Consider the following 26,531-nt stretch of genomic DNA (forward strand, 5'->3'; position numbering starts at 1 on the left):
GTTCAAGCACCTACATTGAACACCTTCAGGAGTAAATTGGATGCTTATCTTGCTGGGATCCTATGGCCCCAGCTGACTTCCTGCCCTTTGGGCAGGGGGCTGGACTCGATGATCTCCCGGGGTCCCTTCCAGCCCTAACGTCTATGAAATCTAGAATTTCAGGTGTTACAGTTGGCTCTTTTTTATTTCCTTACCCCATAGGGTATTGGAAGTTTAACTGATTGAGGACTATAAAATACTTGGGATCACGCAAGAAAGAGTTTTCTAAGTAGTAGGAAAACCACTAACAAAAAATGCATTGATTCCGTTTCTGTTATAGCTTTATCACAGTTTATATATAGCAGTGTAACATTACACATCATGACAAGAATAAAGTTTCTGTCAAAGACAGGTGAACTGACAATGACTCTATCTTGCCAAGGCCCAAGTATGGGACCTTAATGGTTCATGAAGACTGAAAAGGAGGCAGCAAAAAGACTGTTTAGATCCCCAAAATCTCAGACTCCTTTGGGATTCCTTCCCCCACTGTCATAATCTCAGTTCCATTCTTCTGCATTTATGAAACAAATCAGTTTTATGACCATAAAAGTTAAGAGGAATGGAGATGATCCTACAACTGATCCAAATGACATTCTTCACAACGTAATACATACTTTTGCGTGGCATGTATTATGCATAGTACCATATAAATACAATGGCCCAGATTTTTCTACAAGGATATAGGCTTGGAGACAGAGACATAAAAGTGGTTCTGCGTCGTGTGTGGTGGCGTTACACGGGGCTGCAGCCAAGTTGCTTGCAGCAGCACAGTGGTCAGGACACCAGAGACAGCAGCTGCTCTTTTTCCACTCTCCCTAAGTCAGCACCCAGAACTTGTACCCTGGTTCCCCCCTACCCCCACTTAATTAACACTTCTGCATGGAGAGATCAATCCAGACAAAGATTTCCCCCTTACCAAAGAGAACTGTCACCCTGTCTCTCAACTCCACAATTTGCCCTGTCACTGGAGCTGCATGTGCTTGAAGCTCTGCAGATGGGAGGAGTGGAAGAGAGGAGGTAGCTTGCTCTGCAGCACTATTCTATTGCCTGCAGAGCCTAGGGATTTCTGCCTGAAAAAAACCTGAGAGGAAGTTACTGTAATAGAGCCCTGAGCTGTATTAACTCCTCCTGGTTTCTTCTGCATCTGCTGCTGAGCAGCCACAGGGGACTCAACCAACACAGCACAGATTTTTTTTCTGGCTTCTCTTCTAGAAATAAATCACTATAATAATAAGGCTATAATAAGCCAGCAAAAGCTAAGGCAGAGGAAGAAGGAGAGGGGCATTTAAAGGAGCAAATTTCCACTACCTCTAGGACAGATTCAAGTTTTAAGGAGAAAGTTCCAGTTTCTTCCTACCTCATATTGTATTGACCAACACTAGTTTGGCTTCCATGTAATCACAAATCCGTGGTTTGACTCGACTGATTATGGCATAGAAATAAATTTTCAACAAGGGTTCTGCAATCTGTGCAGTCATACTTGCAGCTACCTTTTTCCAGGAAAGAAACTAGAGATTATATGAAAACAACAGGGACATTTTTTGACCTAGCTAAGTCCATGTACTTGAAATTTCCTATTGCAACCCCTCACTCAGTCCACTGTATAGATTTATATTTTTCAAATAATTTGGTCTCCTCCCAAAAAACCCACAGACCGCAATTGACAATTGAGTAAAAAAGCAGCCTTGAATTCTCTATGGACTATTTAATAGAGGCTAAAAATTCACCCATTCAGAGTAATGCCATAGTTTGGAAGCTAGTCTTGCAGGGTATTAGAATGGCAATCACCTTTTTGTCCTACTTCCATTCAGGTCTTCTACGTGAAGGAATAAACAACACTGAAGTTTATCTCTTGCGAATATTTATAAATGTGTAACACAAAAACCAACAAAATTCTTCCTATTAAATTTATGTTTTTCAGTGAAAAAGGAGATCTTGTGCAACTGAAAGATTTTGTACGTATACGTTGATTTAATTTTGAAATGATTAAAATGCCATTACTTTGACATGCCTAGATTCACGCTGTCATTTTGAAATGATCTTTCATTTCAGCATTTCCTTCAGTTAAAAAACAACTCTTCAAAATCATTTTTAAAAGTTTGATATCTAAACAAAATGTTGCAGTTGGCTCAAACTGAATTATTTTGATTTCCCCAACATATTTTTTTACAATTTTTTTAACTGCCAAATTTTTTTTAAAAAGTAGTTTTGGTTCCAATCTTGAACAATTTTACTCTAAATTCAGAACTGTCACACCCCACCACCCCCAACTCCTATCTCCCTCCCAGCTTGAGTGAAATGTGATCCCACTGGGTAGGTCATCAAACCTGAGGCCTAGTGTACTGACCTCATATATGTCCAAGCCACCATTTGTAGTGGACAGAGCAACACAGGGAGGATAGACAGATTAAATACACAGTTACATTATACTGTTTTGTTTTGTTTTTCAATTGCCCTGGGAAGACCAGATCATTATGTAGATTTATATTTACCTCAAATAAACACTTATTTCATTTGAAAATCACAACTCTGAAGATAATTCAGATAGTTCCTTCATCTCTTTCCTTAGGGTCATCAGTCCTTTCAACTGATGAGGCTAAAGACTGGCAGATCTAAGTAAGGTTATAAAAAATGTTTAGTGTATAATTTGAGAGCTTACATGTGCCTTGCTTTTGAAACGTGCATTGATTTCTTGGTGCCTCAAACTAAATCCAGGAATGAAATACTGAATGGACACATTCAGACTTTGCATACTCTGACTTGTACATTCTGCCTTTAAGGTCTTTCATTTAGGTGCAATTCGGTGAAGAAAGACTGTTATAGTATGAGCTGAAATCTCATAGAGGGAAACAGAAGTTCCCACAAAAGACAGGCTGTTAGTCTGTTTACCCACATGAACAGTCCCCAGGGAGATCACTAGCATACCATATTCCTGTCTGCTTGAATTGGAAAGAATTAGCCCCAATTTCTGTCTTCCTGTGGGATGGCTTGAAAGCTTTCACATGAAAAAAAAAAAAGAACACAGTGAAACTGAACATAGATCCCAAGTGGGTGTTAATCAGCCTAGCTCCACTGATGCCAACAGAGCAGAACCCAGTTACAATAGATTAGGATGAAACCCCAGATGTCTTGTTGAACTGTTGTATGAGGAACACACTGGAGGTAAATTCGCCAGTTCCTGTTAACATGACGCCAGGAATGATTCCACCCCAAATTCCATCCTCGCCAAAGTTTAAAGGAAATGTTAAGATTTTTAAGATTGTGAGGATAACTGATTACATCAAAAAGAATTTGGCCAGTGGTTTCTTTGGAAGAGAAAAACCTGGTTTGTCCTTATTTAGGGGTGAAAGGCCATTTTATTCACCGCCATCCTACTACAGAGAAGATGTTCATTATACTGCACTCAGTCTCGAATTAAAAATGAACACAGGAAGCTGAACGCCTTTGAAGTATCCTCAGTGAAACACTTGGGAGAATGATGTATTTTATAGAATTGAGCCCAGTATGTTTGGCTTTTATTTATTCAACAGTAACACAGTAAAATTCAAGCATTTCCTCTTGCAGGAACTTCCTATTATCACACAGCTAAAAGTTATCAGATAGAACATCAAAAGAGGTTTGTCATTCTAGAATATGAGGATTTAACATTCAGCAAGGCAGAAAAAACTGCCTGATTTACCTTGTTCCCCCCAACATGAAGTTTCAACAGGATAGGAGCACAAAACAGACAAGGAAAGAGATCTTATTTATTTTGGCTAGACAAACACAGATAATATGTTACCAAAGAAATGCATTTCTGATTGACAGCAGATTTGCCAGAACCAGGGAAGAGATTTGCACATGAATTTTGCTTCCTGCTCATGAGTCACAGTCCTTTGACTTCAACTTGAGTTGTAAAACACTTCCATAGAATGGATGCCGCCTTTTTGCAAAAGAGCTCTTTCTTGGCCCTCATATTCTGACCTATAACATCTCAAAGTTGCACTAAAATGAGCCGTCATTGTTCTCCAGCCTGTGCACGCAGGATTGTACTCAGGTATGCCTGGTTGTGGTGTGCTGGTGTATAAATTGATGCGTGCCTATCAGAGTTGCCAGTTGTCTGTCAATTTATGGATAGTTCAGAAAATGGTGGCTAAAAGTGCTTGTCTGTTAAAATATTTAGATATCTCTAAAATGTATGGATGGCTGGTAACTCTGTTCCCTCTGCTGCTGTCTGCTGGGACCTTTCCGGAAATGCTTTGGGTCTTGTGTGTGCAGGATGGGGGTGGTCAGGGCAGGTGAGGGCATGCCTGGCTGGCAGGGAGTGTGTCCTGAACAAAGCAGGTAGGGCATGGTGTATCGCCATTCTGTGCTTGAGTTCTCCTTCCCTCCTGTCCACTTTGTTACACCTGCATATCTTCCACTTCCTCCCTAAGGCCTCCTGCACAGAGAAGTCCACTGTTCCTATGGAGAAGGATGGACTGAGCTCTTTGCTGCTGCACCAGGTCAGGGAGCAGCAAATGTAGAAAAGGCAGGCTACTCACAGCCCATTAACAGCAGCAGTAGACTTCTCTCTGCCATATTCTACAAGGAGAGGAGCAATCTGTAGACCAGGGGTCAGCAACCTCTGCCATGCATGCCTGAATGTGGCATGCAAAGGCATTTTGCTTGGCACTCATGCCTTGGGGCAGACAGCAGGGAAGAAGTTAGGGCCACACTGCCACCACAAGGGCTGGGCCTCTCATGCTCCCCCCTGCTGTCTGCCCGGAGGCATGTGTGCACCCACCACTGACAACAAGCCAGGCTCGGGCTCTGTGGACCCTGGTACAGCTGCTTGCCTCCCTACTGCTGGCTACAAGCAGCCAACTTAGAAGATGATGGCATGCTGGGAAGCCATGGGGGATCCTTGTTATGTCAGTGCAGCCCTGCCCCTTTTCCCCACTGTCCACCTCCTGCTGGCAATGACCCGTGCCAGGACTCCACAGACTCTTGTGCAGCCGCTTGCAGTCTCCCCTCCACCTGTCGCAAGCAGCTCAGTGCTCCTTGGTGGGCAGCAAGGGCCTGGCCAGAGCCTGGTCTGGCTGTGGCAGGCAGACAGAAACCAGCAATCAACTGCACCAGGGTCTGTGGAGCCCCAACACAGCTTGATGCTGGTGGCAGATGCATGCAGACTTGGGGCGGACAGCAGGGGAATTGTGAGGGGCCTGGTCCTATGTGGTGTCTCATCTATCCAGAATAGATGATACACCACAAAGCAGGGAGATAACACCCCTATTCTTCCTGCTCCGGAGAGGGAAAATTTTGGGGGACAGCAGCTCATGCCTGGAGTAGTTCCTACAGGATACAGGCAAGCAAGCAGGTGATCAACAGGTGAAGTAGCTGGGAAAGTTGTCTCTGCATCCAGTCTTTATACAGTTGTGGATTTTCCTGCTCCCCTTGTCCTGTGCCCAGGGAAGCTTTAGCTCCCACTGCTGGAGGAAGAGCACAGCAAGAATGTGGTTGTGACACAAAACACTCTGCATTGCTGTACTTAATAATATTAGGAATTTTAAGAAGTTCCTGGCTTCTGGGGGCAGAGAAGAGGGGATTAAAATGCTCTTGCACTTATGAACGATACAAATAAAGTGTATATTTTTGTACTTTGCACTCCCTTTACATTATGTAAAAATATGTCAGTAAAAAAAAGTTTGGTTGTTCATAAAAAGTTTGCAGACAGTCAGTGAAAAAAAAGTCCTTTGGTTTGCATATCTGGATGGACACTCTTATTTTAGTTTTCATAATTTTAGGGATCTGGCTATGTAAGATCCCGGATGCTCTCTTGCTGTGCTTCTGTGAGATGCCAAGGTTAATAGTTACTCCCCATGTGGTACTGGTGCTATAATAAAACAAGGGAAAATCGGATTCACAGTAAAAAATCCTCTTGGTCAAACCAACACATTACTCTCAGATGCTGACTCAGATTATAAGAGCATGCAGCAGGTTTGGTAAACCTAAAGCAGCATGTTGCTCAGGATGTATGGGTTAGAGAGAAGGTACTGTCTACTAACCTCCTTCCAGCTCTGTAAAAGCACCTTTTTATCAAATGATCCTAGAGACAGTCTTGTAGGAACTGCAGTAATCTCACTTGTGAGACCATTACTATAAAAAAGAACTCACCAGGCTTGATTTCCACGTACTTGCCATACTCCTGCTGTGGGATGACAGTGATTACTGTGATGGCAAAGTGTATGGAGTGAAGTGGTAGATCAGCCTGCAATCAGTGTAGTCTCTTAGTATGCACATGCAACTCTCCTTTACGTTAAGCAGAATTCAGCAGGTGCACAGAAGAAAGAACAGATCCCAACCACTCCTAAAGCTTTACATCTTGCATGTGGCCTGTTTGAAGGCCCACAGAGGAATTCTTAATCGGCAGCAAACAGTCCAAGAAGAAACCCTGAATTTGCCTTGTTCTTACAAGGATATGATCACTATAGCATGAATGGAAGAGGCAGGACAGTTTCATCTAGCAAAACCGTGTATGGGTCCCACTGATGTTAAAACATCTTCCTAAAATCCAATCATTTGAATGATAAATCCTCAGTACTCGCAGGGTTTCTACAAGTGTTAGGAGGGATATATACACATGATGACTGGATACAGTGACTTTAAAGTCAGGTAGGTTAGGGGATACAGAACAAAGTGTAGAAATGCCTTCTTAGGCACTGCCAAGATTTGGTTACAGATGATACTTCTCATCTTTGCTGTGTAAGGGAAGTTTGGCTGGAGATTGACTGCTAGCAGCATGATGCACTGAAGCAGTGGTGTAAGAATGAAACTTTCTCCCTGAGTATGCAACAGGGAAAAATGTAACCCAGAGAGAAATGCGTGAGGAGTATGTTAGAAACTTAGGCTCCATTACATTTAAGATGCAATTAACAGGTTAATGGCACCTTAAACAGTAACTTGGGTGCATGTTAAAATCCATTTAAGGCATGATAATACAGTTAATAAGCCACAACATTACTCCACATATAATACATAAACACCTTGTGGTTTGTTTGTATCATGCACTGGGGCTTAGTTGAAACCCTGTGTGCCACTCAGCTGGGAAGCACAGGGCTTTTAAAGGTCCCAGTGCATAGGAACCCCAGGATCAGGCTGCCAGAGCCTGGAGTCCCCATGCCTGGGACAGAGTTAACCCTAGCTGGGGTCTTGACAATCAGCAAGTAGTTGGCTGGGGCCAGTTTCAGATTCTAGTTTTGTCCTCAGCCAACTAACAATCAGCGGATTGCTGGCAAACGGGTTTTAACCTGCTCCTTGGGGTGGGGAGGAGAATCATGATCTGGCAAATAAGGTGCTAAAGAGATCTAATCCCCGGTTCCAAAATCATGTGCCCTGCCATGCATATGTGGCATGCCAGGAGGTGTCACTGTTGGGATTGTGGCTTAAATCCCATGGCCTCCTAAACTGACCGGCTGTCAGAAGACTTCTTGAACTCATTTGGAGGAAACTGTTACCCTGTCAAGAAAGCATGAAAGACCTGCCCCAGGCACATGCTACGTTTTGAGGTTAGTATGAAAATTTCAAATCTTAGTCTAAAATGAGAATTAAAAAATTGAATATTGTCTATTAAAAAAGGAAAAATAAAGCTTTAAAAGGGCCAGGCTAATGGCTTTGCATTTGATGCTAGACAGCTGAAAATCATCCCAGCCAGACTTCTTTGCCCAGGGAAGGTAGCTGAGTAGCCCCAAGGATGAAGAGGTCTTCATTGATCGCTGGGTCAGATAGAAACTGTTTGCTGTAAAACAAATTTAAAAGATCACAGCAAATTTGCACTGCCCAGCTGAAGACTACTCAGGGAAGGAACACCCCAAGAACAGCCTTTTCACCATCACATGCCCACCGGAGAGCTGATTCTGCTCCTCCTGAGGTACAAAGACAAGTCTCACCCTGACATCACTGGTGAGGCATTAGATCCATAGTAAGCACTGCATTAAATCTCCCTACACAAACACTGCCTGTGAAAGCTACTTCCTCAAATATTCTGAAATGCTTCCTAGAACAGAACAGACATAAGAATGGACAGCACTCCCAGGTCAAATTGCAATTTCTTTATTTGCAGCATTACTGAACTACTGCAGCATTAACAGAAATCACCCAAGTCAAATTACCAGTTAAGCCCACAGCTCCAAAGCAGAAAATAAAACTGCTACTGGAGAAGATCTTCATAAGCACTTATGTGAACTAGGTACACAAATCCCACTGGTCTTTAGCAAAGCTTTTGTGCCTAAATCCCTCAGGCACTTCTGAAAAATCTTCCTTGTATTTATTCTCACCTTTTGTATTACCTGATTCTATGAGTTCCATGAGGGTCCTAAACTTGTCATGAGTAAAAAAAGAAAAATGACCCTGAGAAATTTAATACAACATATACAAATCTATAAATCAACTCCTCTAAAAATCTGCATCCAATATTTAATAACTCTGCAGAAGACAGACACAGGAGGAAAAAAAAGAAAGATGCCAAAATTGAAACAACTTGTAATAATTTAACCAGATTTTAACAAAATTGGCACTTTATGTGGAAAAATGTAAAAAGTTAAATGGCTACAATTAGCAGTTTAGAATGTCAGCATTTTGCTACTTGAAAATGGGCATAATTGCAGTGTGGCTGGCTGTTATCTTCTAGGATAGTAAAAGAAATACACTAAAGAAAGTTAACTGATGTGTACGTGTGACACACACACACAAATAAAGAGCAAAGAACATTTGTCATTTCTCAAGTATTATGTTTCTCCTTATCTTAGCCCTCTAGCAGTCTTTTTAAAATAGCAGCAAACAGTCTTAAGTGCTCTACACTGTTCTGCTCAGATCTGATCCAGATCTTATTTTCGTTATTTTATTGCAAATAATACATAGCCATTACTTGTAGGGCCTCTCTGGAACCCACATAATCATATACTATCCTTAAAGTGAACTAGTCATAATACAAGCTACACATACTCTACCCATGTTCAGCCTGCCTAGTGATCATATTAGAATAATTACATCTGTGGATATCTCATGCATTTATTTTTCTTTTCATTTGGCTCTCTTTGTTTTTGTTCAGTCTCAAATACTGATAAATTAATACTGAAAAGAGAGAAGGGAAAAGAAATATTAAGACATTGGTGGGCTTCTAAATAACATATTATTTGGCTCAACAGTGAGGAATTAGAGTCTGCTTTTATACTTACAATAGCTGTTGGGGTTGAAGCCAGCACACAATACAGCACAAGAGGGGAAATAAAGCTCTCTTCCTCTGTTCCTGGGTAAGGCTTCATCAGATCTCCGTCCTGACAGAAGAAACCCTGGATATGCACCTGAAAAGTATCAGTGCACTCGAAGTAGTAGGCGAGCAGAACAGTCCCAGCCATGATGACAAGCTGAAAATACAGCATGGTCACACAAAGACATTAGTTGCTGTTTAGCAGATGCAGCTGTGTCTCTGAGCTAGTCTAGTCCCACGGAGCAACCTCCCTCCATCACCCCGACAGCTCTTCCCATACTTCCGAGTGTCTGTGTGTGTGTCTGTGTGTGTGCATGTGTGTGTCTGCTTTGTAACATCTGTTACATAAACCTTTTGGCAAACGACACTAATGAACGTCTCAGATCAGAGTGGGTCCTGAAGACTGGCTCATAGAGGGATGGCTACTTCGACAGCTACTTTAACAAAGGGCATACAAGTGTCACCACTGGTGAGGATCAATGTAAACTAGTAGGATGCCAGGCACCAATATAGACTCCAGTAGTAACAAACTAAAATCTATGCACACCAGCACAGGAGTTTGAAAGTACAAGGGATGCTAGAACCGAGAGCCAAAATGCTTCCAGCTGCAGCACTAGGGAACATATATAACGTGCTAGTCCAGCGAATCCCTCTGGCCAAAAAGAGACTCATTTAAGGCAAAACAGAGTATTGCTGCTTTCCTTCCTTTGGACTTGCCATTTGGGAGGGAAGTTTTACAAATCTACTTGGGACCCCCTTCCTTACTATAACGAAAGTATTGGACTGCTCTATACTGTTACAGCCACTGTTACTCTACCTCTAGGATGCTCATCAGGGTGAACCTGGCCCTTAATTTTTAGAACATGTAGACTTGGTAAGAAGTCATTCTTGGCTTATTTTTTAATTACAATGTTTCATAATGGGTTGCTGGTATACGGTGGCCATTTGGTAGCCCCAGAGATTGTTACTTTCTATTTATCCAAAGTCTGAGTTTTATGTGGACAAAGATGTTGAAGGCTCACCACAATGCCTCAATAGTCCAGCTCAGCCCAGACCTGAAGAGGCCACTTCATGCAAATAAGAGGGTAACTCTCACTCCCTGTGACCATTCGTTCCTTCACGACTCTTGTCAGCCCAATTGGCACAACAGTAAACACCCTGGCATTTTAAAAACATTTGTGTCTTGCTAATGACAGCAAACACCTTACAGGCTCCACAAAATTCTCTCACTTTTCTGCCTGACCTTCAATAAAGTAGCACAGCAGCCAGACACCATAACCTCAGTGGCACTGCTTAGTATAAAGCAGGGATCTAGTTCTCTTCTGCTCCATGTAGCTTAGGTATACATCCTGGTCTGGCCTGATTCTACAGGCATTTTGCACTGGCCAAAATCACTGTGCAAGGTGCAGAATCATGGCAGATCAGGCCCCAAATCCTGCTCATAAGCATGTCTCATGAGACAGAAAGGCAGGCTTCTCTTTCAAGGGCCTTGAAGATGATGATGATGAGTTAGGGAAAAAAACAGGACCAAAACAAAACCTCAAACTTAACATGGCTTCTATTTTTACAGGTGCTTGAATGAAAATAGTTTGTTGCAAGACGCTTAATGGATTGAGTATTTACTGTGTTGCTTTTGCAATTCTTCCTCAAGGAACTGTTTACAGGATATCTAGCCATCTCTTTAGCTGTTGCTGTGACCCAGTACACACACCATCAGTGCTGCTCAAAAGAACCAGTGTCTAATGGTGAATGACTTCTTTTGCACTTTAAGATAGTTCTTTCTGCCCCTTCAAGAAGACCTCATGGCATAGGTTATATGCAAGGCCCATTTTCATTCTTTCTTCCCTGGTTATATGCGGGACCCAGCACTCAAGATAGAATTTTCCAAAGTGAAGCGGCAGGAAATCCCACCTATTTAAATTCATGGGGAAACTAACACAATGACTTGAGCAGGAGCATAGTTAGCACAATATGGAGCAATTCCTAAAATCTCACCCAAATTTCTACAGCAAAGGCTGAGGGTGGTGTTAGGGTGAAGCTCCATGTTACAATTACACCAGACTAAGTCTCTAGTATGTTAAACAGCATTCAACTTAGAATGTACTGTGAGCTGTCACATGGTAAGAGGTAATACCTTTTCTTGTCTGTACAGCTCTGATTTGCCACTAGAGCAGGGATAGTAGCCAAGTATCCTGGCTCCTCGCCATGCACCTGCTCGCTGACAGGAAGCAGGAAGCTAGAAGTGGTGAATCCTGGATGCTGGAGAACTGCAAATTGCTTGTTTTATCTTTGAGGAACAGACTAAAGTTACATGAGTCAGGTAGCACAGCCTACAGTTAACCCTTAACAGAAGTGGTGTAACTTTGAGATGCTCAGAGAGCACTTGCCATGAGTTAATGAGATTTAGCATGTGGATGTTAGTGTTTTAAATGCCCTTAGTATGGTCTAAATGTAATGAGTGACTTCACTCTTACATGTTCGAATTAACACTCATTTAGTGCAGTTAAAAAACTGAAACCTATGCACATTCAAGCAGTTTAGCATGTGTTTAAGTGCTCTCTTAGCACTGCAAAGTTATTCCCTTTCAGTCAAGGGTTATCTCCTTAACACATACTAACTTTAGTAGGTCAGTACATCCCAGTGATTTGCAACTGTTGCAAGTGAATGCTTGACAAGGTCCTGAGGTCTTGAAGCACAGACCCGTGGAATATTTGATTAGTTTATGCCTTGCAACACTACCGATTACTTGCATTAATTTAAAAATGCACCTGAGTTTATCACAGTACTTGGTTCCAAGTGAAATATGCAGAACCAAGAGAGCCTCTTTTTAAAGGTGTACTCAAATAGGTATGATGTTTTGGTAAATTATCCTTATAAATAATTGGCATATCTGCCTGTTTTCACTTTCCTCCTTGATTTAAAATGCAAATGCTAGTGCTTTGATGTGAAATGTAAAACCCAAGCCTCTCAGCATGTTTTGGGTCTAATTTGACTCCACAGAAAGACCACATCTAATTCTGGTATGTGTTAGTATTTATAACCAGGTTCACAAGGGTATTTAAGGGGTGCCCAAAGACATTAGGGCCCCACTCTAACTCATGGTGCTTTATATAAAGTGCCATGAGTAAGAACAACACCCCCCCCCCCCCACACACACACACGACCTAACATACATTTATTTGCCTGTTGGGTTGGGAGGCAGAAGAGGGGCTGGAGCCAGCCTACACTGGCCCTGGCCAGCAAGCCTCCAAGGCTACCAAACCACCCCTCTCCCCAGCCCTGCCCACCCCCAGTACCCTGGGCACAGTAGCTGGGAGAGCGGGGGAAGGCAAGGGGGCTCTGTTCCGTCCCATCATCCCCCTAGCTCTGGCCATTCAAAGCAGCCGGCAGTGCCCTCTCCTTTCCCCTCCCCTGTATGAAAAATGAACCCTAGAAGGAACACACGTTTCATAGATTTCATAGACATTAGGGCTGGAAGGGATCTTGTCAGATCATCGGGTTCAGCCCCCTACCCAAAGGGCAGGAAGTCAGCTTGGGTCAGACCACATCAGCAAGATAAGCATCCAAGCATTTCTTAAAGGTATTCAGAGTAGGTGCTTGCACCACTTTTGCAGGGAGTCTAATCCACACTCTGGAGACTTGAATGGTAAAGAAGTTTTTCTTTACGCCCAGTCTAAAACAGTCTTCCAGCAGTTTGTGACTGTTAGATCTCGTCTTCCCTTGGGGTGTCCTGGTGAATAGATGTTCTCCCAGTTTCTGATGCACACCCCTTATATACTTAGAGGCTGCCACCAAGTCACCCCTGAGCCTTTGCTTTTCAAGGCTGAAGAGTCTTATGCATCTCAACCTCTCCTCATAAGGCCTGTTCTCTTGACCTCTAATCATGCACATGGCTCTCCTCTGAGCTCTAAGTTCCCTAAGGCGCTCTACTTTACAGCACCATAATCTAATACCCTATTTGACCAGGATTAGTTTTTCGTGACTGGCCATTTTAAAAGTGTTTTGCAGCCGTGCATGTGTACTGTGTCATGGCTGTAAAGTGCTTTCAGGGGCACAATCACACCAAAAATTTCACTTTTGTAATCACCCTAGGTGACTGGCTTTAACAGATATCAATGGGACTTATGGCAATGTGGGCCTTTTTGGCAGACATGACACTGCTTCCCATCTCCACACCAAACTGTTGCTCTGTTTTCTGCCCCATGCCCTATCCGCCACTGTGTTCCCTGCTCTTCCTCAGAGTGTTGTATACCATACACAGTGGCTGCCCATGTTACTTCTGGCATATATGCCAAAAGTTGGCCACCCTTGACTTACGGCACCTTCTAATAACTGGTCACTATTGGGGTAATTTAGGGAGGCAAAACATCTAATGATAGACTAGTTGCTGACCAGGACCCTAGGACTTACTGCCTGCTTTGGTGACAAGAGCCATGTAGTCCCAAGCAGCATTTCAATGTTATATCACTTTAGAAAAGCATCACTTCCAGTATGCCAGTGCTACCAACACTATACATAGGTTTTATATATATATATATATATATATAGTTATGCATGTATGCATACATAGTTATGTATACATACCCACTAGCAAGTCCTCTACCATCATGGCATTTTTCAGTGTGTCACCAAGTACTGATCCCATCTGAAGTTTCCTGCCTTGCAGAGTAGATGAAAACTCCATCCAGCCCACCAGGGACTTGCTTCTGCAATTGGTTTTACATGCAAAACACTCAGATGATATTGGGAAGGACAGCAGCATTAAACCCAATAATAGTGAAACAGCTACAACTCCAGTAACAGGCTTTAAAAATTTGAAAATAGGTTTTAAACACATCCGGCCTAAGACTGAGAATAATTAGAGCAGTACAAGACTGAGAATAATTAGAGCAGTATTGTTCCACATAATAATGAAGCTACAGTCATGACTAATCCTAATAATTATCTGCTATTTGCTATCTTGGCACTTTGTACTTGCACACTGCAAGTAAAATGAGTTTTACACATACTGACCATTATTTAATTTTAAATATACTGCCCATCATATAGAGTCCCGTTAAGCAGACTAGTGTATTACGTTTTTAAGAGAAATGTATTAATCAATTTTCATTGCAAAATAGAATATAGGCTGTGCAAATTAATACCACAGTTGTTTAATCTAAAATGGTTAAAATCATGGCTCCCCATAGTTTACCAGATTATAAAATTAATGCTTAAACCTTAGTCATGATATGAAGAAAAGACATTTTCTTCTCTGATGGCTAATTAGTTATTTTTGTGAATGAGAAATTAGCTCACAACCCCCTGAACCTCCCAAAACATAACAGTTTTGTAGCTCTTCTATGCTTCAGGGGTGTTCATTATAGCCATGGTGGTCAAAGGACATAAGCAGTAGGGCTGTGCAAAATTTTGGGCCAGGTGTTTTGTTTCAAAGCTTTTCGATGCATTTCAAGCTGGAAACAGCGAAATTGAAATGAAACAAAAGGTTTTGAAAAGAAACAAAGGCACTTGAAACATTTCAAAAGTTTTGAAATGTTTCAAGTTTTGAAGCCAAGGTTACTTAGCTTCAGCACTGGTCCCAGCTGGCAGCAGCAGCCTGTTGTCATCCTGCGCACAGATTCGGGGGCCCATGCCCCCTAAGAGGAGTCTGGCACAGCCCTGTAGCACTCCCATGGGTGCAGGCTACTGGATCTGCACACAGGATGACAGCATGCTGTCACTGCTGGCTGGGGCCAATGGGAGCAGCAGTCTTCCTAGCACTTAGCACCGGCTGAGCCCAGCACCAGTCCCAGCTGGCAGTGGCAGCCTCCTGTCATCTGGGGTGCAGATCCAGGGTCCTGGACCCCCAGGAGGGCTGCAGGGCTGTACTGGACTCCTCCAGGAGGTGCAGACCCCTGGATCTGCACACCAGATGAGAAGAGGCTGCCACTACTGCCTAGGACCGGTGCTGGCAAAGATTGCTGCTGCTGCTGACCCCAGGCAGCAGTGGCATCCTTCTGTCATCTGGCGTGCAGATCCGGGGGCCCGCAGCCCTAGGAGAAGTCTGGCACAGCCCTGCAGCCCTCATGGGGGTGCAGGCTCCCAGATCTGCAGGCCGGATGACAGGAGGCTGCCACTGCTGGGAAGTGTCACAGGTTTTGCTTTGAAAAATTTGAGGTGCAGTATCCCAAAAACCACTGCTCCCATCTGCTTGAAACATGGCAGACTCCACGCCCCTTCTGAAACATGGCAGACTCCACGCCCTCAGAAGGGGCTACCATCCCTGCAATTTTCATCTGAATCAGGCAAGAAATGACAAAGTTTTAGGTATATTCATGATTCCCCACGATAGCCTATGGGCAAAACGTCAAAATGTGTCGAAACTGTGAAACAGTTTCGATGAAACGGAATGGAACAGTGCTTTGAAACAAAATGACGAAATGAAACACTGGCCCTTTGAAACGGCGAAACAGATGTTGAAATGAAATGGTGCTTTTGCACAGCTCTAGTAGGCAGACAAGGTTCTTTGGGTACATGTGGTATCTTTTATTGAATAGTTGGAAAAAAATGTTCTTTACAAGCTTTGTACCTGAAAGCTGAAAAGAACAATTTTTCCAACTATTTTATAAAAGATATCACATGTACCCAAAGAACCTTGCCTGCCTATAGATCTTCTATGCACTTCTGATATTGGGCATTGTATACAATAAACCTATTAAAATACAGCATTGCCAACTCATTATTTTGGAATTTCTCATCATACTTATTAGCTGATTTTGAACCTCCACTCCTGGAGATCTGCGATTACATGAGACTCTCCACTTCAGAGATTTCTTTAAAGTAATTTTCTAACTTTTCATTCTATAAAGATGAGCTGGAAAACATAAACCCTAAAGGCTCAAACCTCCAAAGGCCAGTGAAAAAACGAGCAAAATGTATTATTAAAAAAAAATCTCATTGATCTCCTGAGTTTTTAATGTTTTTAACAACTCAGGACACAATGGACCTTATCCTGAAATCTGGCAGGTACAAATCAGGAACAACTGTAAGGAAGACCATGGGGGGTACAGAAATGTAAACTAAATGTAGCTAATGTAATTTTGTATTCCCCTCTAAATGAGAGGGGAATAAAACTTTGGCAGTAAGGCTCAACACATCTTAAAAAGGAAAGACTTGATAAGGGTACTTGATGCCCAAAAGTTTGTCCAACAGCCTTGCCAACTATACATTTGGTCTAATAAAAGATATCACAAAAATCCTTGCCTCTTGTAAACTTCTTGTTTCATCACGGCTACATCAATACTCCAATCCTATTGAAAAAGGACAGAGTCAAACACAGAAGAGGGAGAGGAAAGAAAACCACTATATTCTGCAATTTTTCTTCCACATTCCAGCTGAGGATCTCAAAACACCTGAGAAACACCTGGGGAATCAATGGAACATCCATCTGAGTTACAGCAGGCGATGACTTTTAATCCATAAGTGCCTGCATCCAGGAAGAATGTGGAATTTGAATGTGCAGGGCAATGTGAACATCATTGCCCACCCGCTTAAATTCTCCTATTGCCTTCATAGAGAAACTCCTCCTCCAGTTCTCCAGATGGGGAACACGCCATCTGGTTCATTCTTTCACAGTATGTAGCTGGATCTATGCCCTGGGTCTGCATGACCTTGGCTTCTTTTCACCTGTTTCAAACACTGGGCCTGTGCCTCACCTACAGCTAGCTCCTGCACTGACTTCTGTGGAATTGAACAGATACATCAAAGCTATCTGAGGACCAAACCACTGATCTGCCACTGGTCAACGGCTCATCGCACTGGACACAAGGCATGCTAAGGAAAGTTCTGGTACCAATTTAACTATATCTAGTTTAGAAGCCAATACAATTAAACCAAGTAGTCATTTAGGTGTGGGCACAGTTGCATCCACATAACTATACTAGCACAAGTGTTTTTATTTCAAAAGCTACACCAATATTAGTACCTCACCAGTGCAGGAAAACTTTCTGACTGACACTTAAATTGGTGCAACAACTGTGTTTAGACTAGCACTAAGATGCTGCTGCTATCTAGTTCTGATACAGCAGTTTTAATGGAGGGAAGAATCATTATCAACATTTTACAGAGGAATAAACTGAGGGTCAGCAACAGAGCCACACACAGGATCCATTTCTCTGCTCAACCCATTAATACCATGCTGCCTAAAAGATGGTCCAAGCCCCACCTCCCTTCCCTCCCCTCCCTCCCATTCTGGACCTCACACTGTCCCCCAGGGCTCTTCCTGCCTCCCCCACAACCCTGATGCTCCCCCCTGCCCCTTGGGATTCCTTCCTGCCTTCCCCATGCCCCCAGAGCTCTCCCCTTCCACCCCCAGTCCTTGCAGCTCACCCATGCCCCCAACTTACTTGTGGCTGCCTGGCCAGCCCAGAGAGTGGTAGCAGCAGAAGCAACAAACTGGCAGGCACTTTCCCCTTCCCTGCTTGCTCCCCAGGGATAGTGCTGGCACACACAAGCAAGCTGGGACGGTGGGGATGGTGGGGGTGAGCAGGGATACGGGATGCTGGGGAGGCAAGGAATAAACAGAAAAACGGAATAAACCGTGGATATTACCTTTTATCGAGGCAAACACAGATTTCTTATTTTACAGGAGAAATCTGCAGATTTTGCAGTCTTCCAATGAGCCTCCTGCAGGCTGGCAGAGTTCCAGCCTGCAGCGGGCTGGGAGGGAGCAGGAGGGCAGTCAGGCAGGAAGCGCCATGTATGTACATCAGGGGCGGGCAAAATATGGCCCCTGGGCTTGATCTGACCCACCAGGCCATTCTATCTGGCCCCTAATGAATTTAGAAAATTAATATTTATTTGCCCCTGGCTGCTTGAGAAATATGACATGAATCACGGGCAGTAGGACCCAGGTGAAGCTGTCAGCAGGATCAAGCAGCTGCAGAAGCAAGGTATGCCCATCCCCCCTCCCCCACCACCCTATGGAGCACAAGCTTCTGGCCTGAGACTGTAAGGCTGTTCCTGCCTCCCTGTGCTGGAGGGAAATTCAGATAAGAAATGGGTGGGGAGGCAGGGGGGGACCAGAGGCGATTGCCCCAGTCCTCAGGGTTGGGTCAAGCTGGCTGTGGAGGTCCCGGTGCTTCAGCCAAGAGCCACGTGGTGCCACAGCATCCAGCACGGGGAAGAAGAGAACAGCAGCAGCCACAGGCAGGGAAGCAATGAAAGCAGAAGCAGGGGGAGAGATGGTGTAGCAAATGGGCACGCAGAGCTCAGTGACAGCTGTGTGGGAGCACAAGGTCCTTGCTGGTGTACTGTGGGGGGGAGGGGGCAGCGGGGCCCAGAGTGGGACGGCAGGAGTGCGGGGCCATGCCAGCAGGGTTCTATGGAGCCGGGCCGGCTCCCTACTTTCCCTGCTGGCCAACCCAGCCTGGCCCCCTTTCCCTGCTGGCCCATGCCCCATGCACCTGCTGCCCAGCTGGCCCTGGGACACCAGCATGGACCCTGTGCTCCCTCTCAGCTGTTGCTGCGCTCCACATGACCACTCACTGCCACTGCCCTCCACCTGCCACAGCCATTTGCCCTTCACTGCCACTGCTCCCCTCCACCCCCCTCCCGGTCGCTTTGGCAACATGCGTTTCCCAGCTGCAGTTGTACTAAATGTTGATTTTTAGAACATAATTTGGTATTTTTCAGGTTCTGAAATGGCAAACCCTTGCTGAAAGGAATATTTCTAGTGGGACAAGGGGGGTAGGACTTCCAGTGGCAAGCATCAGGGGTTAGGGGTGGGACTACTGGTCCCAAGATGGTGGCCATGGGGTGGGGCACCTGTTAAGGGGTGAGGCTACCTTTGCAGTCCTTGACAGCTTGCCAAAACTCAGTAAGTGGCCCTCCACCTGAAATAACTGACTGCCCCTGATGTACATGCACATGGCCCCGGGCAGGCTACAGAGCAGTCCCCACAGGTAAGGTTGGGGGGGGGGAGGGGGATTGAGGCCCCCATAGGGAGGGAATGAGGGCATTGGACAAGGCTGGGGTTGGGACCGCTGCCCAGCAAGACCGTGCCTGGGGCACAGGGCCACAATGCACAGCTGCAGCACCCCGGCAGGGAGTGGGACAGGGCCGCAGGTGGTTTGTCCAGGGGATGGAGGGGGTGGGGCTGGCTTCCCGCTGCTGCAGGCACTTCTGGGAACCTGAGCCCCCCAGATGTGCATAGCACAGGAACAGGTATGGGCTACATGCTGCTGGCTTGTGGGGCTGCTCCCTGCTGCTATGCACACTCCCAGGGGGGACAGGGAGGACCTGTGTCCCCCAGAGCTGTGCATGGGACTATGTGCTACCTGCTTCAGGCTCGAACTCGCGCCCTGCTGCCCTCACCCAGGGTCTCTGGAGGCTGGCACATGCGACCCAGTGCTGCAAAGAACAGAGGAGTGGTGCAGGAAGCTGCCTACTACTGCGAGCTCTGTGCTGCCCAGGCCTCTGAGCTGCCAACCCCACTGCAGCCATGCAGGCAGGGGATGCATCACCAGGGCAGTGTAGAGCTCAAAGCAGCAGGCAGCTTCCTGCATGGCTCTGCTCTTCTTTGCAATGCCAGGGTGCACACACTGGGCCGCAGAGACCCCGGGCAAGGGCAACAAGGTGGGAACCCAAGCCCCAAATGGGCAGCACACTGCCCCACCCCATGCAGAGATCTGGGGGGCACAGGTCCCCCCGCCCCCCCAGAATTGCATGCTGCAGTGAGGAGCAGCCCTCCTCCCTGCCCAAGCCCACAACAGGCAGGCAGCAGGGGGAAGCTGGGCTCCAGGCTCCACTCTGTTGCAGCAACTGCCACCTCCTGTCAGGGGCAGGGGGCTGTGGATCCGGGTACCTGGCCCTATAGCTCTGAAAGTTGGGGGTCCCCTCCAGCAGGGCTGGGGGTGCAGGAGCTGTGGGTGGGAGGCAAGGGACATCAGCAGGGCTGGGGTGGGGGTGTGTGGAAGGGGGTGAGGGGCAGGAACAGGGCTGGGGGTTGTGGGGAGAGTGAGGGGTACTAGCAGGGCCAGGGGAGCATGGAGGCCTTTCATTTTAATCATGGATTTGGGGGTTTTATCAGAGGATTTGCAATTTTTTTTATCACGGAAAACCAGGATCCCTGGTAACGGGCTCTGCCCTTCCTCCTCCAACACTGTTTGGGACTTAGTTTAAAAGTTACAATTAGGCCCTCCTTCAAAATTACTGTGCAATTAAATCTAATAAGATTTGCAGTCAGTTCTCTTTGACCTCTACTAGAAACAAATAATTAATAAACTTAACAAGACTTAATTGCAATTGCCTTGTAATTTTCTTGCCAGTTAAGCTGGTACACAGCATGGTCTGGTAATTTATGAGACCGCAAAAGTGGAGAAAGTTATGGGACTGAACTGCCTTTCTGCACCATGTCATGATAAATTTTGCAAGGCAGGGACACATCTTCACATCAGAGTGGTTTACAAATTGCAACTAACATAGGCCCTGATTCTGCAAGTTCACATACATTGACAGAGTCCTTCATCCATGTGATGCCTCAATAAAACCCACAGGGTTCTTTCTGCACAGGTGAAGAAAAAAAATCAGATCATTCTTATGAGATTAAATGAGTATTATTATTTATGCTTTGTAAGGAGTAGTGTCAAGCAGCCTAAATTATACAGCAGGGACAGTGCTACACAAGGTACAAACTCAGAACAAAAAGACAGTGCCTACCCATTGGAGGATTACAGCCTAAGTTACCAGGTATAACTAAGTAACCAGGTATGTCCTTTGACAAACAGCTAACCTACTTTAACAGCACATGAGACAATCCCTCCTAATAATAAAACAATAATTATACTAACTGCTGCAGTGAGCAGCATAAGCACCACTTCAAAAAGACAGATGGTAGCAGAGGCAGCCTGATCTCCAGAAGTTAGCTGGGTTCTCTGGAAGGGGCTCCTATACACATGCAGGGAGGCTGCTCTGATGCACTGTAATTACAGAGCAGTCTGCTGGAGCATGGTAATTACTGCGCTCCAACAGACTCCAACGTCACATGTACCAATGTCCCCATGCTGAAAAAATGTCAGCGGCGCACTTTACAAAATGGCAGTGCGGCATTTGACAAGCTTTAGTTCAAAGCTCCATGCCACCATTTTTCAGCACTGGGATGCTAATATATGTGACACTCTGGGAGCTTTTAATTAGCATGGCTCCTACCCCCACCTCCTTAAGCACATCTGTAAATGCCCTGGGTTCCATTTTCCTTGATCTGTTTTTTAAGCAGGAACTAGAACTTACCTGACTTATTTTAGGAATAGGGTGAGCCTATTTGTATCATTTATGCAATACAATCACAAACTATAGCAGTCTGGAGGCAAGAAAGTGGCCATTGGACCAATTCTGCACTTAGTATAGGAGTATTCATGGTATTCACAGAAGCTCTAGGCAAGGGTGACCAACCCATAACACAACGGCCACAAATGGCATGGGCAGCCTCTGTGTGGCATGTGACAGGTTAGGGAAGGAGCAGTCAGCAAAGTGGCAGATATGGTATGGAGGAGGAAACGCACTGGATCAGGAGCACAAGGAAGGGAGCAGAAAGCAAAACGTCAGAAAGGCAGGGGAAAGGGATCAGAGTGGCACTCAGGGAAGGTGTGGGGCTTACTTTGTGGCATGTATGCCAAAAAGGTTGCCCCCTACTTTTGCTCTGGGGTGTGAAACAGGCACTTAAACCCCAATTTAGCATTAAGCATGTGAGTGCTTCCATTTGTAGTCAACGTTCTTCAACTCAGGCATTTGCATGAACACCTATCTGAATGGGGACCAACAGGAGCAGATAGGGAATCTCCCTATCCCCTGTGAACCAACCACCCGAGGACAAACTCAGACAGGTAGAAAGGCCCTAATCCTTTAAACAGATGCACCAGGTGGACCCAAGCATGTGGGAAGAGCCCCACTGATTTCACTGGAACTGCTTGTGTTCGGGCAGATTGGACAATAGGAACAGGAACAAAGACACCGCATAGGCATGAAATACTTCTTCCATGCTGCTGATTCTACATCTAACTCTTGCAGATCACAAGAATGGATTCTAAGTTTACCTCAGTCCTGCCTTCTTGTCTTCAGGCCGATGCCTGGTCCTGCCTCTATCCCAAAGGAAGTCAGTGTAACTAGTCCTATGGACAAGCATTCACAGCAACAGACCCTGTACTGATCAGCTTCATTTCTCATCACAGGGCATGTCTACATAAGATGCTTTACTGCACAGCAAACTAATTTGCTGTGCAGTAAAGCATCGCCATCTGCACATGTGCAGCAATTAGGACGTATTAGACTAATTTACTGCACTGCCAGATAATCCTGTCAGATACAAGTGGTATCCAGCAGCGCAATAAATTTGCGCTGAGCCTATAGGTACATGTAGACAGTGACACTGGGATTAGTTTATTCAGTTGCATTAGCTGCACGTGTAGACGTGCCCACAGTTCACTATCTATGCCACATCGATAGCCAAAAAAAAAATTCCCCTGATATTTTTTTAATTTTGTGAGTTTTGGTTTTTTTCATTGTTAAAGCCCTCCCACCACCTCTCAGTTCAGTAAGCCCCCTGGCAGATGCTACACTTAAGATGCAATTAACTGGCTAATCACGTCTCAAGTAGTAACATGGCCATACATCCATTCAATTAATAGTGCGATAAGACAAGGAATGGAGGTCTTAAACATATTTTGTATAATAGTTTTGTGGCTGGTTCCCATCATGCTTTAAATAGAAGGTATGGCCAGCACTAATCACTCAATCAACACTCCCAGCCACAAGAGCACACCAATCTTTGTTTTAAGGTGATAACATTTTGATGTGGGCAGAATATTTCCATCCAAGAGATTTCATAAAAAGATCTGTAAACAATGTTGCTTAATCAGATAATCTCTATAATCACTTCTTGACCTTTCCAAGATCCACAAGAATTTCAAACCTCTGAGAGAGTTACTATACTGGAGAGTATAGTGAAGTCAGTGAAGTCTATTAGAGTCTAGAATAGGTTTCCATGGAACTTGAAACACTGGTTGTATACAACTTCACAAGCTAAAACGCTAAATATTACATATAGCAAGGGAACAGGTTAGATTATCTAACAAACATTTCCATCTGTATATTTTAAATTACCCTTAGGCTATCCAGACAATGCCTCTGGTAGAAGTTTGTCTTTAAAAAATAAAACAAAATGAGCATTTTATTTGAGCACAATTCAGCATGTGTATGAAGTGCTCTTTCTGCTTTGACCTAAGACTGAGCTTTAGTTAGGCGGGTGATGTTCAAGGGAACAAGTCCGGCTCCTATCCAAACCCAAAAGAAAACAAAGAACAGCCTGACCCCCAACAAAAAAAAGGATAGGAAAAAAATACCCCCAAAAGAACATCTGCCAACCACAGAAGGAAAAGGCAAAAGACTCCACAAAATCCACAAGTGGCCTCACTATGCCAATATAATTAATATAATATGGTGATGGGTACTAATATAAAACTCTGCTTTGCAGTAATTCCCATTATTGATTATCAGCCCACCTTCGGCTGTATCACTCAGCCCACCATTCTTTTCCACACCCCTGGAACAGTAACAGTGATGGGGGAACAGATTTGGGTGGCTTTTCAGTGCTTGCTCTGACTTGGGCTGTGCTTTTATCTGTTGTACACAAACAAAACCACTGAACACACGATGTAGGTAGGATTGGCTTCCCAGCTCTGTGGCTGCTTGCAGAGATCAGCTTCTTCGTCTCACATCATTACGATGACCCTCCAAGGATCTGGTTGGGTATTATCCAAGTACATTGTTCAATTTCTTACAAAATCTATTTCAGAATTATTTAAAATAGCAAAATTTATTTAACATATTCTACCACCTGGCACAAGTCCCATCCCCTTTTATCTGCTGCTGTATCTTCTCCTGCCAACTGCTTAATTAGATTGTAAACTCTACAGGATAGGGTCCCTCTTTGTCTGTACTAAGGGTACCATCTTGGTCAAGGTAGTCATTACTGAAAAGTAACAACATGGTGACGCTCATGACAATCAAATGGATGTGAAAACAGTTGTACAGCTATAATCAACTATTTATTTTTTCTTTTAATCTTCAGGGTACACAGAAAATGTGGTGTTTTGGGGGAGAGGTTAGGGGAAAGGCTGCTAAAGAAGCAAATATCATTTCGGAACTAAAATGGAAAACATGAGGAGCTAGTTTTGTCATGTTGACTTAATTTAATGTTGTAGGGATGCAGTTTCTCTTTTGACTGACTTGTTACTGGTGCCTCGAATTGAATTCATACAGGTACCCCTACTAGATATAGAATGCTAAATACATAAACACTTGTATAAACCCCTAAGTGTTTTGGTGGTAAAACTGGCTTGGGGATGGCATTTAACATACAGACAACTAGTGTGGCAGCATTTTTTTCCCTTCATTTTTATTTTTAGAACTTTCAAGAGAAAAAATGGTTTGAGTATTGTAAGTTAAATGAATAAAAGCAAGTTACATAATTGAAAAGACATGCTGCAGTTTAGAAGCAATATTTTACAAGCCTTACTGATTGAACTCTATTAGTGTCATGGACAATTTCTTAAGAGATATTATAAACGTTTTTATTAGAAAAACATCCACTGAACACGTGAATTATCCAAGGTATCTATCTAGCTAGCTAGCTAGCTAGCTATAATATACCTGGTTTTATAATAGTAATTGAGTGTCTCGCTGTCTTCAACATACTTACTCTCACTACAACTTTTAGCAGCAGGGAATTGCTACTCTTCTCATTTTACAGAGGCACAGACAGGCTAAGTGACTTTTCTAAGTGAAAAGCTACAGTATTGCCAACCTCACCATGTCAAAAGACAGACAAACTCTTAAAAATCATGAGATTCTGTATGTAAATCATGAGATGTTATTTTTGAAGTATGAACCAACCATTTATAAATCCCATCTTCAAAACGGTCCAAATCTATCATATGCATCTAGATAGCTATCATGCAAATATTTAATTGCATGTTTAAACTTAATGCACCATGGGCCTTAAGCAAAGCCCACAAAACTACTTTGGAGACTTCCATTCCTTAGGACTTCTATTCCTATTTAAAAACACAGGCTTAAGTCCATCCATGTTCAGGAAAATACTCACAGGTATGCCTAGTACATGTGTAAGTGCCCTTCTGAATATGGCTGCTTTCCTGAGCAGGCATACATATACAATCCCACTGAATTCAGTATTGATAGTAATAGTTAATCACATGTGGAAGCCTTTATTACTCGCACATGGAAGCTTTTGTCATGGTTATTACACATCTGACTGGTGATGTTATTTGGACCCTGTGGATTGTTCACTTGGGGTGGGGAGGGGAGATCAAGATACAGCGAAGGGATTATTTTCACAGGCACAAATGGGACTAGGATCCCCAACTCCCCTTACCATATCTTCTCCTAATATAACATTTTTTTCTCATTAATGCTGTATGAACTTTCTTTCCTGCACTTTCCCTGTCCCCAACTGTCATGCTCTCATTGCAACTTATTTGGTGTTAAGTTTAAGTTTAACAGCAGCAACACAATACCCTGACTAGGAACAGACATTCAAAAAGCCCAAGCCTGAATTAGACTAACCTGCAAAGGTTGAACCAACCTGGCTAGGTTGAACCAGTTTGTAACCGGTCAGACATTTTCTCTGGACTGAGGAAATGACAGCACATGCCTGCAGTGGGTCAAAGTAGAAGTCAGGCACTAGAGCAGCCCTCCCATCTCCTCTACAGCGCTGAGCTGAGTGGGGTGTGGCCAGGCCCCAACAGAACATTCTGATTAGGGAGGTCTGCCTGCACCATCCCAGGCTTTTCCCCACTGGCTGTTCAGGGGGTGAGAGTGTTGCCAGACCACAGCCCCTGGCTAGCACACTGAGGCAAGGGGGAGAGGGAGTGCAGTGCATGCATCTGTTGATGATATGGAGCTTTTTAATCTCCCTCCCAGCTTCTTTATACTATCTGCAGCAAACTGATAGGCAAGCAGCCAGCAGGGGGCTGATAACAGTGTTTCAAACTCTTCTTAAACAGCTTACCAGCCGACCTGTTGATTAGCTCCAAAAAGCCCTAAGCAGTCACTGTTCTGTTTTCCTGTCCCAGTGAAATTTGAGACACACACATATCTTCATCAGCGATTTGGATGAGGGGGTAAAAAGCACCCTGTTCAAATTTGCTGATGACACTAAGATGTGGGGAGACGTGGGTACATTGGAAGGATGCAACAGGCTACAATCAGACCT

At 44.3% G+C, this 26,531-nt stretch overlaps 1 protein-coding gene across 2 annotated transcripts in view; it reads right to left on the minus strand.

Moving 5' to 3' along the window:
* Window positions 1-26,531, minus strand: part of PLPPR1 (phospholipid phosphatase related 1) — a 242,469-nt gene that overhangs the window by 45,145 nt on the left and 170,793 nt on the right. For both annotated transcript variants that reach the window (XM_019555106.1, XM_019555107.1), the window contains exon 3: window positions 9,234-9,422. In XM_019555106.1, coding sequence (XP_019410651.1) covers window positions 9,234-9,422 — 189 coding nt within the window. The remainder of the gene's footprint in view (window positions 1-9,233; window positions 9,423-26,531) is intronic.

The sequence above is a fragment of the Crocodylus porosus genome, unplaced genomic scaffold (assembly GCF_001723895.1).
Source record: "Crocodylus porosus isolate Cpor-Errol unplaced genomic scaffold, CroPor_comp1, whole genome shotgun sequence".
In the NCBI taxonomy this organism is placed as follows: Eukaryota; Metazoa; Chordata; order Crocodylia; family Crocodylidae; genus Crocodylus; species Crocodylus porosus.